We start from the raw sequence: 16,795 nt of genomic DNA on the forward strand, positions 1-16,795 counted from the left end.
TTTAATTTTTTTTCATTTACCTGTCCTTCGTTATGGAGATAGGATGCGGGTCTGCGGACTTACAAAGTCCATGGATCTGATTGGTCCTACTGCATTTGGAAATCATGTGATACTACAAAGACCTCGAGACGCGCGTCTGGCGGTTCCAGTTATTTGTGGGAGGCGGTCAATAGCAGAATATATGTTCTGCCGGATAGTTGAGGGCGGTGGGATGATAATAGGAAGAAATGCGTTAGTGACCTCTTCGGCGCTGAAGAATTGGCTTGATAGGAAAAAATAATCTATTAAGTATATCTAGGTATGGATTTGCATAGTTGAATGACTAGCCGGGTCAGGATTGCTTAACAAAATTCTTCAGTCAAGACTTTCTTGGAGATATCGTCGACTGAGATCGTTCTCAATCCATTGCTCAATTAGCCCAACGGTATCTCCAACGAGGTGATCGTAGTTTGCACCACGTGGAATAAACATAGACTGATGTGCCATGACTTCGTCCATGTCTTCCATTAATATCGGCACCCAATGGGAGTTATCGTTGTACTTCCAATGATGTGACGGTAAGAGTATGAACTTGCGGAGGTGTTGTTTATTAGGGTCTGTGGACCCCGTTGTTGTGATAGAGCCATTTTCAGTTGAGAGAGAAATGCTTTCTGAGAGAGACTGGCTCTCTATCTGGTCGGTTGAGGTTGAGGCAGACGCTGCGGTACTTGTGTGATCCGCCAGCGGAGTACTGTTGTTATCGTCGGCCTTCTCGATCGCCAGGGAAGAATGAGAAGTGGTGGACTTCAAGTGCTTGGTGTCGATTGCCATGTTGCTCATGGCGGTAGTTACATCGGTTTGTTCGGAGCCACTTGGCGTATCTGAGTGTTCGTGCGAATGTATTTTCGTTGCAGATTCATCCATGGCAATTTCACCCTCCCTTGCGGACTCCTTGTCTTCCTTTTTAGACTTTTTGGCTTTCTTTTCGGCTTTTGGCTTGGGTGGTCGTGGCTTGCGCCCAGTGCTCGCGGTATAATAATTGACAAATCGTACTCTCCAAGGACTGGACTCAGCTTCTAGCTCCATCAAGTGCCCGTATCGCCGACGAAGTTCAGAGTAATTATTGACACAACCAGCGAATTTGAAGGGTGATACGACTCGATCAAAGATAGATCGTGAGAGATGATCGGTGTTTTTGTTGACAAAATGCAAAACACCACTGAGAAAGCCACGGTCGACCAGACGCACATCATTCTTGAATGGTGGGTCAAAGTTGGGGCTGAAATGGGCGGATTTGAAGGCCGGTTCCAAGCCCAGAGACTCTTGTTCTCGCGCAAGCTTCTCTTCATCTGCCGCATCTTTCTGGGGTATTAAGCTCATGGTTCCTGTTGCTATTACACGAGGATGGATCCCCAAAAAGGGAACATCAAATCCTACTAAGCCTAAAATTCGATGCTTTGGGTGCCCATCTTGCTGTAAGAGGACAACGTCTGCAGCTAGGATTCCACCGAGACTATGTCCCAGCAAGATGACATCAAGGTCATCTGCCTCATGTGGCGATAGCCTACAAGTGCCTCCATTAGCTGTGTACCCAGTTAAGAATCAAGTAAGAACGGGCTTTCTGTGTCGGCACATACCAGGCACTAAACTGATCCACGGCTGTTTGTATCTCGCCTTGAGATTTGTATCTCGGATACATGCGGGTAAACACCACGTGTGACTCATCCAACGAGGCTGTTAACAAATCATGAACATGTAGCGGCAGGTCATGAAAGCTCGCTTCTGATCCCATGAAGCCATGGATATAAATCAGTAATAGTCTGCGCTTTTCTGTGGCCTGATATCCTCCGGGGTGAGGGAGCGACAGGCTGGAATGAGACCCATCGGAGCCAGTACGAATATTCCCCTTCATCTCCATCGCCAAAGAGAGAAGCTGAGATAGGAAAAAGAACAACAGAATTCCCTTCTTGGATATCCCCAACGTTCCAAATGCGGGGACTTCTTGGAACCTGAAGTTGCCACTGCTGACTAAGCCAAGCGGTTGGCCCGGAGCTCCAGGAGATCATATCCACATTGAATACTTCGTATTTAGAGAGGGAGAAGATAGTGTTTGAAGGTGTGAAGGTCTTTACAGTATTCTAGTAATCTTTGCACATAATTTTTATACTGCTCTGTGTCCAATCTCTGCTATCTTCCGCGACTTCCGCGACTGGCAGAAGAACTATACAATCACTCATTACATCGTAATAGTTATCTCATACCTGTGTTGTTGAGCAACAGAAAGGATGTGGATCAAGACATTATAGTTTCATGCGTCCTATGATAATATCTCATTTAGGCTAGTAGAATTCGCAGATTTCGAATTATCACCTCATTGATCTAATTTTAGTATTGTGGTCCCAACCCTGATATCTACGAATTATATACGGAGTACGGAGCAGATCTAGATGATTTCCTTTCCCTGCCAGAAGGGTATAAATAGGATGGACATTGGGATTGTGATAGTACATATTATATTCAATACAACAATAATTCCCTGACACTGATCTCGATTTTCTGATCGATCCTGCTCTCACTCTCCCCTCACTTCGAAGTCACTTCTCTCTCTTTTTTTTTCTTCTCGATTTTATCCTGTAGCCTCCTTCGTTTCAGTAAAGGTGTCACGATCCACATGGATCGCTATTACATGCTTCATGTTTGCTTGCTCGCTTACGGAGTACTGTTTGCCTATTTGCTTGATTGCTCCACCAGATCATTCTAGCACCTAGCTGGAAAGATAGAATATATCAAGCATTTTTTCGTCTGATATTCTTGTTCTGTTGGCATATGGCTGCCAAGCTGGTTCGTGCCTGGGCTCTTAGGTAAAGTACTTTACGAAAAGCCTCTCGAGATGACTATTTCAAGTATCTATATTCATGATTACTGATTGACAATACCTTTGTTACGATCGTAACGTTTGCTTGTTTGTTTCTTTACTTGTTTGCATTGTTTACAAAGTGGTCAGCTATCTCCCACTTTGCAACTTGCTTCTTCTTTCTCAGTTATTCTGAATTAAATGCACTCTTCTTTGCAAGACCTGGCTTGTCACACCCCCTTCCCCCCGCCTGACCGCCCGACCCCCCTCATCCAGCCCTGGAGCGCTCGGAGGGGATTGATGAAGCAGAGACACGCCTCGCACGTGTCCTGTAGGCTTATCTCCGCGTCGGGGGGCTATCAAACTGTCAAGTACAGCCAGACCGGTGAAGTCCGTCACAGTAGATCATCTAGCAGGTTGCAAGTGCGAGGGGTGTCGAGACGACAGATTTGCCCGAGCGGATTCAACAGAGCGAGGGGGTAAATGAGTGCGAATAATTCGAAGCCGGATAGTTGAGTTATAGCCCACGCATTTGTATCATTTTATGTACATTATGGCACTGAAAGCAGAAATGGAGGCTGTACTCTCATCTTACTCCTTGTTAAGATGGACACTTACTATTGGCTCATTGAACTACTGTCAGCATTGGCGTCAAAGCATAATGATCCAATAATAAAGTGCCCCATAAAACGTTAGACAACTTACGAACTCCCTAGTTAGGGTTGATCCTACGTGGCCCCATATTAGCGCAAACTGTCGTAAAAATAGACTGAGCATCTCTAAGCCTCATGGAAAATGAGGTTTCGATGATTTGTACATCTCGATAATTATTTAAATTATTATGTGACGTTTAATTTGAGGACATGTTGGTTCAAAGGGATCAGAGTAATATGAGATTTCATTGACAAGTCTAATGCATGTCGAAGCGCTTCTTTGTTAGAGTCTCTCCCGAGGGCAGTGCTTCCACCCCCACCTGGTCTGCTGTGCATGATCTATGAATATCACTTCTACTCTTCCTAAGACTTTTTTGGCATCTCGCATTTCTTGCTACCTTCCGACTTCTTTCGAATCTGGGCATATTATATTATTCTATACAAAGATATCCGGGAGGTAGGTAAAACGGTACCTAAAACGGTTATTGAATGGGAGAATTCTAGCGCCAGTGTCTTTTGTACTATCTTTTGTGGTAGTTCTTTGTCTTCGCTTTGGGGCCTTCACATAAGACAAAAGTGCCCCGAAGAATCCAACCTCAACCCACCATACCTGCTATGGCAAGATTCTTGAGATTCTTGCCATTTGCAATGTTGGGCACTGGACTGGACGATGCAGATACCTCGGATTCCTATAGATCGGAATATGCCCCCTCATCGGTGGCATCAGCGGGCCAGGATGTTGTATTCACGACAGCACCCGGCTCAAAAAACAAGAATTTTGCAGACGCGTCAAGCTGGGCAGATCCAGCAGTGACAGGTATCTTTCCTGGAACAGTTTCATGGCCCTCAGTCACCGAGTTGACCACATACCCAGCATCAAGTGAGACATCGACTGTCAATGATATCAGTTCAGAAGCCAGTCCGACCAGCGTACTGGATGCAACATCATATACTTCATCACCATCACCATCAACATCGACCACACCGTCAAGTACATTCCCATCCTCTCTCACATCCACCACAACAACAACCACAATCTCAGCCTCAGCCACAGCCACAGCCTCAGAAACAACCGCAGTAAACAGCGACTCAACCACTTTTTCCGGTGGCCCATCAAAAACAACGAAAATCGCCATAGCAGTCCCAGTCTCAGTAATCGGCCTAGCTCTAATCCTAGCGCTGCTATTCTTCCTCTCCCGGCGACGGCGCCGGGAAAAGGAACGCAACGCCTTGCCACCACCCTACGACATAGCAGCAGGCCATCGAAGTGCAGTATCCACACAAGAGCTAATGATATCACCGAAATCCTCGACACCAGAAGCAAGACGTTCACTCTCGAACCCAGCTATGTCCTCAGCGGCCACGTCAATGCCTCTGCCTCTTCCCCGGATCCCGATTATCAGCATTTCGCCCTCGACGGAAAGTCGGGGCCGGACGCCCAGTCTCGGTCCCAGTCCTGACTCAAGCTCCGTGCGCCGCATGCCGACGGCCCATGGACCTGGTGATTCTGAGGCGGAGCTTGGGGTTGCGGTGGCTGTTTCGATGGCGCAGAGGCGAAGTGCTACGGAGCAGGACCTTAGAGCTCGGGTTGCGCCTGTTGTATCGTCGAGGGGGCCGTCGCGGTTGGCTAGGATGCCGTTTGAGGACTTTTCGGATGATGAGGTTGGTATTGGCATTGGTATTGGCGGTTCGGATGATGATGACGATGGAGCTGTTTCTGATGTGTCGGATTTGGATGGGCGGAGGAGGGAGAGGGACTTTGATGAAGTTTCTGTGGTCTCGTCTTTTGATGAGGTGTCGCCGATAGGTGAGCAGGAGAGGCGGTTTCGGGGAACTTGAAGGTGCCGGTAAGATGATATGATATAACGAAGCTAAGCTTGGTCTAGAGCTTCTTTTACGTGGGTCTCTTTTGGTCCTTGGAGTTTGTGAGTCCGAAGTTTTCATTGTAAGGTACAAGTTGTGTATTTCAGACTACGTATTTGAATAGGACTGGAATGGTATCCTAACCATCCTAACCATCGTAGTTGTCATGGTATTGGGCATTTCGAGGCCATGTGCAGTGTGGAAATGAACTGTTGGTGTCTATTCTTATTCCGATTATCTTGCACCACCGAATTCAGCCTTGTGGGCTGTGGCCTTTCCGTGCGTCAATTCCCGAAGAGCCATGGTGGCGTACTGGCTTGATCCCAACTGGAATTTCAACACAACGGCCAACTTATCAGCTGCAGTCTCATCGGCCATAGCGGTATCGGTATTCTCATTTGCAGGTTGCAGATTTTGCAAATCCGTCTTGACAAACTGCTCATCGTCCTTGGAATAAAGTTTAATATCGAAAGAGTAGTTGGCTCCCAACATGCGGCTGAAAATCTTGCGGTAGCCGCCGCTAAGGCTGATATCCTTCCACTTGCGGCGCATATTGGACGGATCAAGGCCACCACCCTGCTCGCTTTCCATGAAGCGACGGTAGAATTCCTTCATTTCGTTTTCGGGGTAGATAATGTCATATCCAGGCTGGGGAAGCACCAGGTCAAAGATGGTATATTTGCCACTGGCTGCCTCTTCGGCCGACAGGGCACGGGCTCGCATGAACATGTCCTCGGCCGCAACGGCACTGTTCTCGCCCTGAGGAACAACGATAATTTCACCGTCAGCATCGACAGTCTCGGCAGCCTCGACAGCAGAGGCAGACTCTTTGTCGCGGTGCTCTTGGATAATGACCAGATCGCCTTCCACCACCCGGTCCCCGTAAAGGCGCCATCGCTCACTTGCAGCGAAGTTCCAGACAAGCGACTGGTATGCGTGTACATACATCAATCGCAAGGTCCGGGGGATACTCTGCAACGCACCCAAATAATCCTTGCTGCTCCTTCCGAGGTGGCGGATGAGACTGTTTTCAGCGGAGAACTTGCGCGGCATCTTTAGCAGAGCGTCGGCGACGCTACCGCCGGTCTGGAAGATATTAATGGCCATGGCACGATCTTTGTCATCATTGCTGATGTTAGCAGTAGACATATTTCCCTCCATTGCCGCCTGAAGAGATGCAGGGGCATACTGCAGAATAGCATCGCATGCGCCCTTGAAATCTCCCTGGAGCATTTTGACACCGACTGTATCCGTTCGGGTTGCGAAGGTTCCAAATCGCTGGAGACCGTAGTAGTTGAAGTATCCTCGCTGGTAGAGATTCTTCAAAGAAGTACCGACGACCTCGGATGCCTTGGCGATCGCAGCCTGAGGATCGCTCATGCTCACGCCGGGAATTTCAACGTCGCGCAGAGTAATCACGAACTCATTTCCCTGCAAATCTCCAAGGTCCAGGCCATGCTTGCGGTACTGAAAGTCTCCAATACGAGCATTGCGAAGTTCCGAGTTCACTTCTACAAGCCGGGCGAGGCGAACGCGCACAGCACAGGCACGCTGCACGGTCACACCCCGCCTATCCTTGGTTCCAGCAAATTGGAGAGCCTTAGCATTCATCCTCAATGAGCGAGCGATGTAATTGATGACTTCCATTGTGTCCTTGTTCTCCTTGTAGATCGTGAAATGCAGATATGGCCCGCCGAGTTCTTCCCAGTTTGTCCGCTGGCCCTGGACCCGGGCGTTGGCGCGTCCTGCGGTCGCACCGCGTTGGAAACGGTTATTTGCCGCAGTGATTGACATATTTCCATCTGCATCGGTAGTAGATTCTAGCTGGGAATTGAAAATGCGACGGATGGCCTGGTGGATCTTGGTGCGAAGGTCCCGGTCAGACACGGCAAAGGTGACACTGCCGAATTCACTAGGTCGACCTTTTGGCTTAGCCATGGCGAATTTATGGAGCGCAATTATTTCGGCAGCATTTTGAGCGCCAAAGTATTCCTCCAGAAGAGTGTGGTCCTCCTCCGAGACTTTGATCTGAGCTGGTGTTTCCGCTTCCTTGGCTGGGGTTTGTTCTGCAGCCTGGGCTTGCACCTCTGGGACTGTCGACGCAGGCGTACGCTCTGTAACAGTATTTACAGAGTTGTCGGGCTCGGTGATCGTATGGATGCTTCGAAGGTGGACAACTTCGCCGGTGGTCATGATCTCATTGACCATAAAATCTGTGTATCTGCGCATGATTATTAGCGCAATTCTCAAGTGGAGTAAATAATAGCTCACCTCTTCTTCAGGATACCCGAGAATCCCTCAGTGTTGCTCACAAACTCCGTGATACCGACCTCGACTTCCTTCAGAGCCTGCGCATCTGAGACTGCGGTGCTTGGAGTGTCAGTTGCGCCATTGACAGCGATGGCGACCTCAGTTGACCCTACATCCTCAGTCTTCTGTCGCTTGCGCGGGGATTCCACAATATCTGGCTTCTCCATATTGTGTTAATCGTTCGTAATGAGTGGGGTTAGATGGAGAAGGTTGAGCTTCAGGAACTTTTTCTTTACCGATTTGGATTAGCGTGGAAGGGCCAAGTGTGGGTCAGCCCTACTTACCGCATTGGGATGGGAACTTCATACTTCACTTCTACATTTACCTCATTGAACGTTTGACTCTTTCAATAATCATAGATTCATTCAGAGCTGCCTCACCATGTAATTTCTACTAGCTCTATACTGTATTCGATCATAACCATAGTTGTCATAATACAGACTAAGATACTCCCGATACCTTCAATGCCTCAAATGGAATTAATGTGTTACAACAGTGGTGTAACAATTTATCATCAATACACAGAAAGGACTTTAAGTGCCAAATCTAGAAGCTTTTGAAGGCTAGAGCCCATTGTCGCGAGCTATTATAAAATGATCGCACATGGACACTCCCGATGCAACTACTATCCCCAACTAGACCATTGCGACGACAATCATTACGCACAGGTATATTGCCTCAATTTCAGTCTGAGACCATCGTTATGAGGTTTATAGTGGATGAGAAATTTGGTAAGCTACCCACAATGATGATTCGAGTCTGTGAAAACGTTATAATAGAGGCTAATTGTTTCATAGACTCCGGTATGTGATCGTAGGTATAATGTGAGAGTTAATTCGATATTCTATAGATTCTCAATAATGGTCATGCGTAAGCCAAAATGCTGCATAAGCTTACATCAGATCGAATCGAGGTTTTTCAAAGTAGCCAGACGAATTTGAAAGCATATATGATTTCTTATGGAGGTCTAGGCGGTCTATACTTAGAAAGTCGAATAGATACCAGAGCGCAAGACAGAAGTAAACATGCCCCAGTTAAAGAGCCGAAGCGTATATTGTATTCGAAGGTATGTTGCGACTCCTAATACTCTACTCGCTTCACTCAAATATAAGACATCCAATCCCAATCACAAAGAAGCCGGTAAAGGCAATACGCGCCAGAACCAGGAAAGCACGAATTCTAAATAAGACGCCCGGACAGCTGCGCATGCAACAAACCGAAGAAATCACTCAATCTCCGACCACAGCTGAGAAGGTTGGCTGATCGGACTTGTGCTCTGGAAGGAAACCGAACCAGAACATCGAGGTATAAAATGAAGGTATTCGCCCGCTGTTCTCGATATCAATTCTACAAGAATCAACCTTCTATCCAAAATCATTCAGTGAGCCTCATTACTATCTCGCGTTCATAACAAACCGCAATTGAGCGGATCATTGACTGTCATCGCATATTAGCTCAATCTAAAACAATGAAGTCTAACTTCCTTATCGCGCTCTTCAGCTTGGCTCTAGCCGCTGTTGCTGCCCCTACCGGTATGTCATCAGCTATGCGGCGTTGTGTTTAGTCGATCACTTCTGATTGAGTGGCCATGATAGGTCCTGGCGGTAGCGGACTTGGCGGCGGCGGTGGTTCCGGCGGCTCTGTGGGCGGAGGTGGCGGTGGCGGCGGTTCAATCGGTGGAGGCCTCGGTGGTGGCTTTGGAGGTGGCTTCGGCGCTGGTTCTGGAGCCGGTGGTGGTCTTGGTGCCGGTGCCGGAGATGGGATCTAAAAACCTTTTGAGGCTGGACTAATGCGCTTGGCATTGTGTAGTCTTGAGGTGGTCTCCTAATAGGATGATAGGACTGGCAATAACAGCTTCAGCCCTACTTGATTTGCATGTCTGAATGTGTAGTGGTCTCTAGAGTACAGTTGGCTGTGAAGTAGAAGTCTGTATGGTAAAAGAAAACAGAGGACCAAACATAATAAAACTGCTAACGCTCAGCCCAAACTCCATTGTGGTTCTTTTTCTATCTTCCAGGATGTGGTGTGTGCATGATACATGGGTTGCGTTAGAATAAAATGCTCTGTACGAGACAAGTGTGAAAAAAAGGGGGAACAAATGTTCAATGCATAACAAAAACGGACAAGGGAATGGTTATTTTACAGCTCATCTTTGGGATCCTCCTTAGTCTTGGGCTGATCCTTGCCCTTGCCCTTGCTCTTCTCGGCATCGGGCTTCTTCTTTTCTTTAGATCCCTTCTTACCACTGCTGCTGCTCTTCTTCGGCTGACCGGCGTTTGCAGTCATTCTTTCGTACATGCGGTTAAGGATGCGCTCAAACTCGCGCAGCCGCGAGTCAACCTCCAAAACGGTCAAAGCTGGGTCATCAGACTCGGAAAGTTCCTCTTGCAGACTGAGCTGGGTTTCGAGCCAGGGCTGGGTGGACTCGTAGGCCTGGGTGATGGCCGTGAGGTCAGCGGGAGTGAAGAGGGAGTACTTGGGGCCTGTGGGTTTGGCCGTAGCGGCACTCTTAGTAGATGTGGTAGAAGAAGAACCGGAGTATGGGTCTTCATCGAGATCATCGAGATCACCGAGAGGGTCATCAGAAGCGGCTGGGGCTGGGGGCGATGAGCTGGTCTCGGTGGAGGTGGAGGAGGCGCTTGAGGCTGAGAGGGAAGAGGAGTAGAGCTGCTCGTCGTTGTCGATCTGGTTCTTGATCAATTCCTTCATGGACTCGGCATTCTTGAGCATGTCCTTGAGCAACTGCACGCGGGCTGGGCGAGAAGAGCTCTCCTTCATCCGCTTCAGTGCAGGGTTGACGATGGCCTTAAGGTCCTTGAGCCTCGACTGGAAATCTGCAGTCTTGGCGTTGTCGCTCTCATCGGACAGCCAGTCGCTGGCCTTGGAGACTCTCTCGGAGAGTACAACTAGTTGATCTGGCTTGACTGCATTGATGAACTCCTCGTTCTCGGCGAGATCTCGGCTGCGGTAGATGAAAGATTCCAGTTCATTAAGAGCCTCTTCGCGCAGGATGCGATCACGGTCCGAATCATCGAAGGCAAGGAGGCGGCCCTTGATGCGACTGAGCTCTGCGGCTGATGGAGCCGGAGTGCCAAGCGTCACAGACTTCAAGCTGATCGGGATAACTTCAATGTTTACCTGAGGGGTAGCCTTTGCGTCTTTCTTTGCGTCCTTGGTGGATGTGGTGGTGGTCTTGGAACTGGCGGAGGATGCAGGGGATGATTCCGTCTCGGGCTCAAGGGTGATCGATTCACGCGGCTCTCCATCTTCGCCGAGGGGCTCCTGCTCATCCTTCTTTCCAAGGCCGAAGAAGCCCTTGACGTCTTCGACAATTCCCTTCTTCTCAGATTCCACCTCGCAGCTAACGGTACCAGCCATAACTTCGGGAAGACCGTCCACAGGGCTGAGACGGATCGTAAACTTCGTGGTAATGTTTGCGGTGGTGCAGCCAAAGTTATCCTTGAGCCTGGCAACCGACGCAGTAAGGTTCTGTGTCTGGACACTGAGGATGGGCTGTTCTTCATCCTGGGAAACATGCTGAGCGAAGCTGAATTCGAAATCCTCCAGGTTCTTCACGGTGACTTGCTTCTCAGGACCGACCTGGGAAGTGGCTGTAAACAGCTTCTGGTTTCTTTGCTTGCCATCTGAGTTCCACTTCAAGGAGATGGGGTACGTAGCGGCGTCACCGGTGCGAATGTCCTTAACACGGAAATTGGGGCTCAAAGCTGCTCCCTTGAAGGCGGCACCAAAGACAGCCGCTTCATCCGCGTTGACGTTAGTTCTGATTTTCTTAGAAGAGCCAGCGAGGCTTTCCAATTGCTTCTGGACGAACGGAGTCCGAATGGCTCCACCGTGCAACACGACAGATTCGATATCACTCAAGTCAAGGCCGGCCGCTGCCAAAGCCTTCTCCACTGGGGTTCCAATGCGGGCAACATACTCAGCAGCCATCTTCTCAAAGTTGGCACGGGTCAGCTTGTACTTGAAGTTGATGTTCTCGTCGTACAGTCCCTCGAAGCTTGTCGAAGTCTCAGTGTTGGCGCTCAGAACCTGTCGAAGCTTCTCAGAATCCTTCCAGAGTCTGGACATAGTCTTTCCATGCGCCTTAATTTCAGCTGGTGTAACCTTATCCTTGAGTTTCGTATCCTCAACCAAGTGGGCGACCATGTCGTTCACAATAAGGTCGTTCAGGGAGTCGCCTCCAAGTGACTTGTCCCAACCAGCTCCAACAACATGAACTTCCTGGATAGTCTTGTTGAATTTGCCAACATCCTTAACCTTACGGCTCTGGAACCGCAAAACACTGGCAGTCGTAGACCCAGCACCCATGTCATACACGATGTGGTATTCGGGCTTCTCGCCATCAGAAACGCTGGGGAAAGTACGGCTGGTGGCGTAGTTCAAACCGACAGCCAATCCATCACTGATAAGAGCCTGGATTTTGAAACCTGCCAGCTCAGCCGCCAACTCGAGGCTGCGCTTCTCCTCCGCGGTGTAGAACACAGGGTAGGTAATGACTACATCCCGAACATCAGATCCCTTTCCGGCCAACGTATCAGCATTGGCCTTGATCTGCTTCAACTGCATTGCCAGAATCTCCTCGACCAAGAAGGCGTCTTTCTTCTGTGCCTCTCCTAGCCGGTTGCTGCGGAGAGCAACAGAACCGCGACCATCGGGGGCGGCCTCCAATTTCAACGCGGGGAACCTGCTCCTATAATTCTTGACTGCCTCCTCATCGCCATCGTTGAATGGAACGCCCAACAGAGTCTTCAGGTTGATATAAATGTCGTCCGGGTACCGAGCTGCCAAGGCGAGCGCATCACCACCATAGAACCGTTCGGGGAAAGGTGCATCGCTCTCTCTTGTAGGCTTGAAAGCAACAGCAGCGGACTCCTTGCGCTTCGAATCTTTAGTGAGGACAATCTCAAGCGGAATGCCGGGTTTCACAAGAGTAGCCTTGAAATATTCCGTGCCGATGTCGATGCCCAGGACGGCCGATCCGGCGGCAGAAGCTGACCCAGCGAAGCTAAGGAGGAATACGAGAAATGGAAGGACCACGAGGGATAGCATTGGCGAGCTGGATAATTGTCGGCGATTTAAGAACGCCATTATCTATGTGTAGGCTCCGGGCTGCCGGAGTCAGCCAAATCGTCGATTGAAGGGGTTTCTTGCGGTTTTAACAGGGAAAACATACCCTTTTCCGAACGTATATAGACAAATTGACAGATATTCAATCACTCTGCCTGTTTGCCGAATCGTGTGTCGCGGTTTGGGCTAGCTTTGCGCCAGATGGATGATCGGAGGGAGCTATGGGATAGCTCAGAGATTGGTGTTGGGTTGGCGGGTGGGTGGTGGGGGCGGTGCTTAGAAAAGGAAAACCAGGATGACTCGAAATTAGGCCATCTGAGACCAAAGGGATACTGTGGCCACTTGGCAGTAACGTAACTTGAAGCCTAAAAGAGCTATTGGATGAGGACACGGGTCATTATGCAAACACATCGGGCGACGTTTGATGTTTGCACTGCTTATCGTTATCGCATTATGTCATAGCCCTAATTCCAAATAGGGCTGAATTGTAGACCAGACAACTTGTGGATGTTAATTTATAACCATGATGAAATGTGGGTGTACAATTAATGCAAATAAACTTCAATTTGCAAACTAATATATATAACTATAATTAGGGTCCCATAATCGTGGATAAGGAGCGTCAGGTCGTCAGGAGACCCATTAATAACCGCCATCCTGGCGTCTTTCAAGTGAATATGTCAGAAACAAATTTCTTGGATGTTTTCGTTGTCTTTTTTTCTTGCGTGGGATTATCGTCCGATTTCTCGCTAGCCCCTGCCCAAAGCGATGGCATCATATCTCATCTGACAGATCAACTTCCGTGTAGATCAATTAGAGCAGAGCAAACAGGAGAGCCAGGCCAGGAATCATGGCCACAGCAGACTTCTGGAGAGCTGGAGCACTATTGAACACAGGCGAGGAGGAAGCAGGGGGAGCCGAGGTGGAAGAAGTGATGGAACTCGACTGTGCCGGGGCAGTAGACCCAGTAGCTGAAACACCGGTTGGGGTAGCTGGAACACTGGACTCGGTAGCCGGAATACTGGTCTCGGTGGCCGGGACAGAGGTCTCAGTAGCCGGGACAGTAGTCTCAGTAGCTGGAACACTAGACTCGGTAGCCGGGACAGTAGTCGCAGTAGCCGGAACACTGCTCTCGGTAGCCGGAGGAATCACCACGATAGGAGTTGTAGAAGCATCAGTGCAAGTGGAAACAGACGTCACGGTGATCGTGTTAGTCGCAGTCACGGGGTGGGTGTATGTTGATGTGCCACTTGTGATAGTACTCCATGTCACTGATTTCATTAGCAATTGAAATTTGTAGAATAGTCGGAGCTTCATTCACCTGGGCAAGTGGTAGTCGTGTAGGTAGTAGTCACGATAACCGGGGTACCAGGGGTCTCGGTCTCAGAGGGAGCGGTCACAGAGGGAGTGGTCGAAACAGGAAGAGGTGTGGTGGGAGGAGTGGTTGAAGCGGGAGCGGTTGTAGGCTGAGTGCAACCCTTAGTACAGGTGACAACAGACGTCACGGTGATCGTGTTAGTCGCAGTCACGGGGTGGGTGTATGTTGATGTGCCACTTGTGATAGTACTCCATGTCACTGAATTTATTAGCAATTGTAGGATATCACAGTCGGAATCTTATTTACCTGGGCAAGTGGTAGTCGTGTAGGTAGTAGTCACGATAACCGGAGGACCAGGGGTTTCGGTCTCAGAGGGAGCAGTCTCAGAGGGAATGCTAGAAGCAGGAGCGGTTGTAGGCTGAGTGCAACCCTTGGTACAGGTGATAGCAGACGTCACGGTAATCGTGCTCGTCTGAGTCACAGGATGGGTGTATGTCGACGTGCCGCTTGTGATAGTACTCCATGTCACTGGTTTTATTAGCAATTAGAATTGATAGAATAATCGGAATGTCATTTACCTGGGCAGGTAGTGGTCGTGTAGGTAGTAGTCACAATAACCGGAGGGGGAGTAGTCTCAGAGGGAGTTGTAGGAGCGGGAGTAGTTGTAGGCTGAGCGCAACCCCCTTTAGTGCAGGTATAAACAGATGTCACAGTGATCGTGCTAGTCGCAGTCACAGGATGGCTGTACGTTGACGTGCCGCTTGTAACGGTACTCCATGTCACTGATTTTATTAGCAATTGGAATTGATAGAACAGTGGGAACTTCATTTACCTGGACAGGTGGTTGTCGTGTAGGTAGTGGTCACGACAACTGGAGGAGGAGTACCAGTCTGATAAGAAGTCGAGGTAGGAGTCACGGCTGGAGTAGTAGGAACCACCACTGGAATAGTAGTCGGAACCACTGGGGAAGTAGGAATCACGACTGAAGTAGTTGTCGGAATGACTGGGGAACTAGTGGGCGTCTCGGTCTCGGACGAGGTAGTCTCGGACGAGGTGGTCTCCACGGGCGGAGGAGTCTCGACAGGCGCAGGAGTAGTGGTCTCTACTGGAGGAACACTGCTACTGTGACCACCCTGACCTCCGTGGTTACCCCACCAAGGGCCACCGCCATGGTTACCACTGCCGCCGCGGACGGCAATGCGAGGCTCACCAACATGTTTGGGAGTAATGACTACGCCGGACGCCAAGGTCGCGGCGTAGAGCAGAACGATCGGAACGCCTCTCATCTTGACTGGCAAACGAATGCTTATGTGCTGAGATAGATAGGGCTGATATGCTCCTTGGAACGAAGGACGACAGGAACCGTAGCGAGAGAGTTCCTAAACAAGCAATATAAACAATTGAAATAATTGAGGACGAAGGCTGGGAGAGATTGAGAACATGGCAGGCTTATATGTAGCTCGGGGGTTTGGTTTCCTCGGGGCCTTAATTCCTGTCCGGTTGGCTCACTCGATAGCTTCTGTTCGGTTGGCCATGGGCTAGTGTGGACCACCTGGTACCCCATTGTATTGGGTGCTCAAAACAGGAAGTCGAAAAAATAAAAGTGGCGCTCATATTCGAAAGCCAACCAGAACGGGCATGAACAACCAGTATTCAGCAGTCGACCCGCATATTTTCCATATTTCCAACGAAGAAGATGTATGTACCGGAACAGGCCCGGTTGACTAGACGACCAGGTACAAGGGTTAAGCCAATGAGAACCTGCCGGGGTCTCAGCGATTGGCGTGTAGTTTGCCAAACTCGAAAAAGTTGAAATATGACAAAGTCAAAGTGTTCAGAGCCCGATGAGCGGATCAGCCAATGGACTCGGATGATGTAGGTTGTGTCTTGGCAATGCGGGAGATAGCTCTGGGATGTCCCATCACGGCATAGAGTACGTACCTATATTTGGTTAGGGTTTGCCAGTTTCTGCTGTTCTTGTCTTTTTTTTTTGTCTAATTTCCTTGTCTTGATACTTCATGATATCAAGTCTAGTAGTAGAATGTCTTTTATACACATCATGAAACCGAGCTATGAATAACTCTTAAGTTTGGCCCACCCCATATGGCCCAGATAAAAGTGTGGGGAAGCGAAACCTCACGAATAATAGTGAAAATTCAAACTGGGCATCTATGTACTTTGTATAGATAAAACAAGTTCTCACGAATCTTAGGGCTGTGGGGATCAAAATCGGACAGCCGGAAATGAATATCAGTCTAGATTTGGGTCAGGGTCTATTATTCTAGCCCAGGCGGTGATCGCAAAATGGTTTGATCGGTGTTTATTCTGCGATAGACATGCCCCTGACCCAAGTATCTCGTAATAGGCTGTCAAAAGCCCAGCGCAGGCCAAGTGGACCGTTGTGGGACAGGCCCTGGCATTTTCTCCAACAAAACATGGGAAGTTCTGCGGTGGGGACTTTTATGGAGACTTGGTGATGTCAACGTGTTGTCCTTGTTTTTCCTCTTTGGCTTTCTTTTGTATTCTTTTTGTTTTCTGGTGAGGAATTAATTTACTGGTATTGATATGTGACGTATACATGTACATAGTATGTAGGACTGCCCTATTCTTACAGTATCATAAGGATTCTCTACAATCCCGGTCCAGACTATTGGATTTTTGAATTTCAAATTGGACTGATGACGCCCTCGATCTTTCTTTGCCAAAAGAAGAATTATGGCGCGATATACG

The 16,795-nt window shown here is 49.0% G+C and overlaps 6 protein-coding genes across 6 annotated transcripts; 2 read left to right on the plus strand and 4 right to left on the minus strand.

The window, feature by feature from the left end:
• Positions 1-354: 354 nt before the first annotated feature.
• Positions 355-1,359, minus strand: LCP9604111_3895 (uncharacterized protein; the record flags this gene model as incomplete). Its single annotated transcript, XM_039071533.1, has 1 exon — positions 355-1,359. The coding sequence occupies one exon, from the start codon at positions 1,357-1,359 to the stop codon at positions 355-357; it is 1,005 nt and encodes a 334-aa protein (XP_038929979.1).
• A 2,742-nt stretch (positions 1,360-4,101) lies between these two features.
• Positions 4,102-5,325, plus strand: LCP9604111_3896 (uncharacterized protein; the record flags this gene model as incomplete). Its single annotated transcript, XM_039071534.1, has 1 exon — positions 4,102-5,325. One exon carries the CDS (start codon positions 4,102-4,104, stop codon positions 5,323-5,325), a length of 1,224 nt encoding a protein of 407 aa, XP_038929980.1.
• A 258-nt stretch (positions 5,326-5,583) lies between these two features.
• Positions 5,584-7,826, minus strand: LCP9604111_3897 (pseudouridine synthase PUS7; the record flags this gene model as incomplete). Its single annotated transcript, XM_039071535.1, has 2 exons — positions 5,584-7,570; positions 7,621-7,826. 2 exons carry the CDS (start codon positions 7,824-7,826, stop codon positions 5,584-5,586), a joined length of 2,193 nt encoding a protein of 730 aa, XP_038929981.1.
• Positions 7,827-9,127: 1,301 nt separating this feature from the next.
• On the plus strand, positions 9,128-9,427 carry LCP9604111_3898 (uncharacterized protein; the record flags this gene model as incomplete). The annotated part of the gene is made up of 2 exons (XM_039071536.1): positions 9,128-9,191; positions 9,255-9,427. 2 exons carry the CDS (start codon positions 9,128-9,130, stop codon positions 9,425-9,427), a joined length of 237 nt encoding a protein of 78 aa, XP_038929982.1.
• A 371-nt stretch (positions 9,428-9,798) lies between these two features.
• LCP9604111_3899 (Hsp70 family protein) lies at positions 9,799-12,768 on the minus strand (the record flags this gene model as incomplete). Its single annotated transcript, XM_039071537.1, has 1 exon — positions 9,799-12,768. The coding sequence occupies one exon, from the start codon at positions 12,766-12,768 to the stop codon at positions 9,799-9,801; it is 2,970 nt and encodes a 989-aa protein (XP_038929983.1).
• Positions 12,769-13,560: 792 nt separating this feature from the next.
• On the minus strand, positions 13,561-15,351 carry LCP9604111_3900 (uncharacterized protein; the record flags this gene model as incomplete). The annotated part of the gene is made up of 5 exons (XM_039071540.1): positions 13,561-14,018; positions 14,069-14,323; positions 14,372-14,593; positions 14,644-14,847; positions 14,898-15,351. 5 exons carry the CDS (start codon positions 15,349-15,351, stop codon positions 13,561-13,563), a joined length of 1,593 nt encoding a protein of 530 aa, XP_038929984.1.
• Between the last annotated feature and the right edge of the window lie 1,444 nt (positions 15,352-16,795).

Source organism: Penicillium roqueforti (assembly GCF_015533775.1).
Source record: "Penicillium roqueforti strain LCP96 04111 chromosome Unknown scaffold_07, whole genome shotgun sequence".
NCBI lineage: Eukaryota > Fungi > Ascomycota > Eurotiomycetes > Eurotiales > Aspergillaceae > Penicillium > Penicillium roqueforti.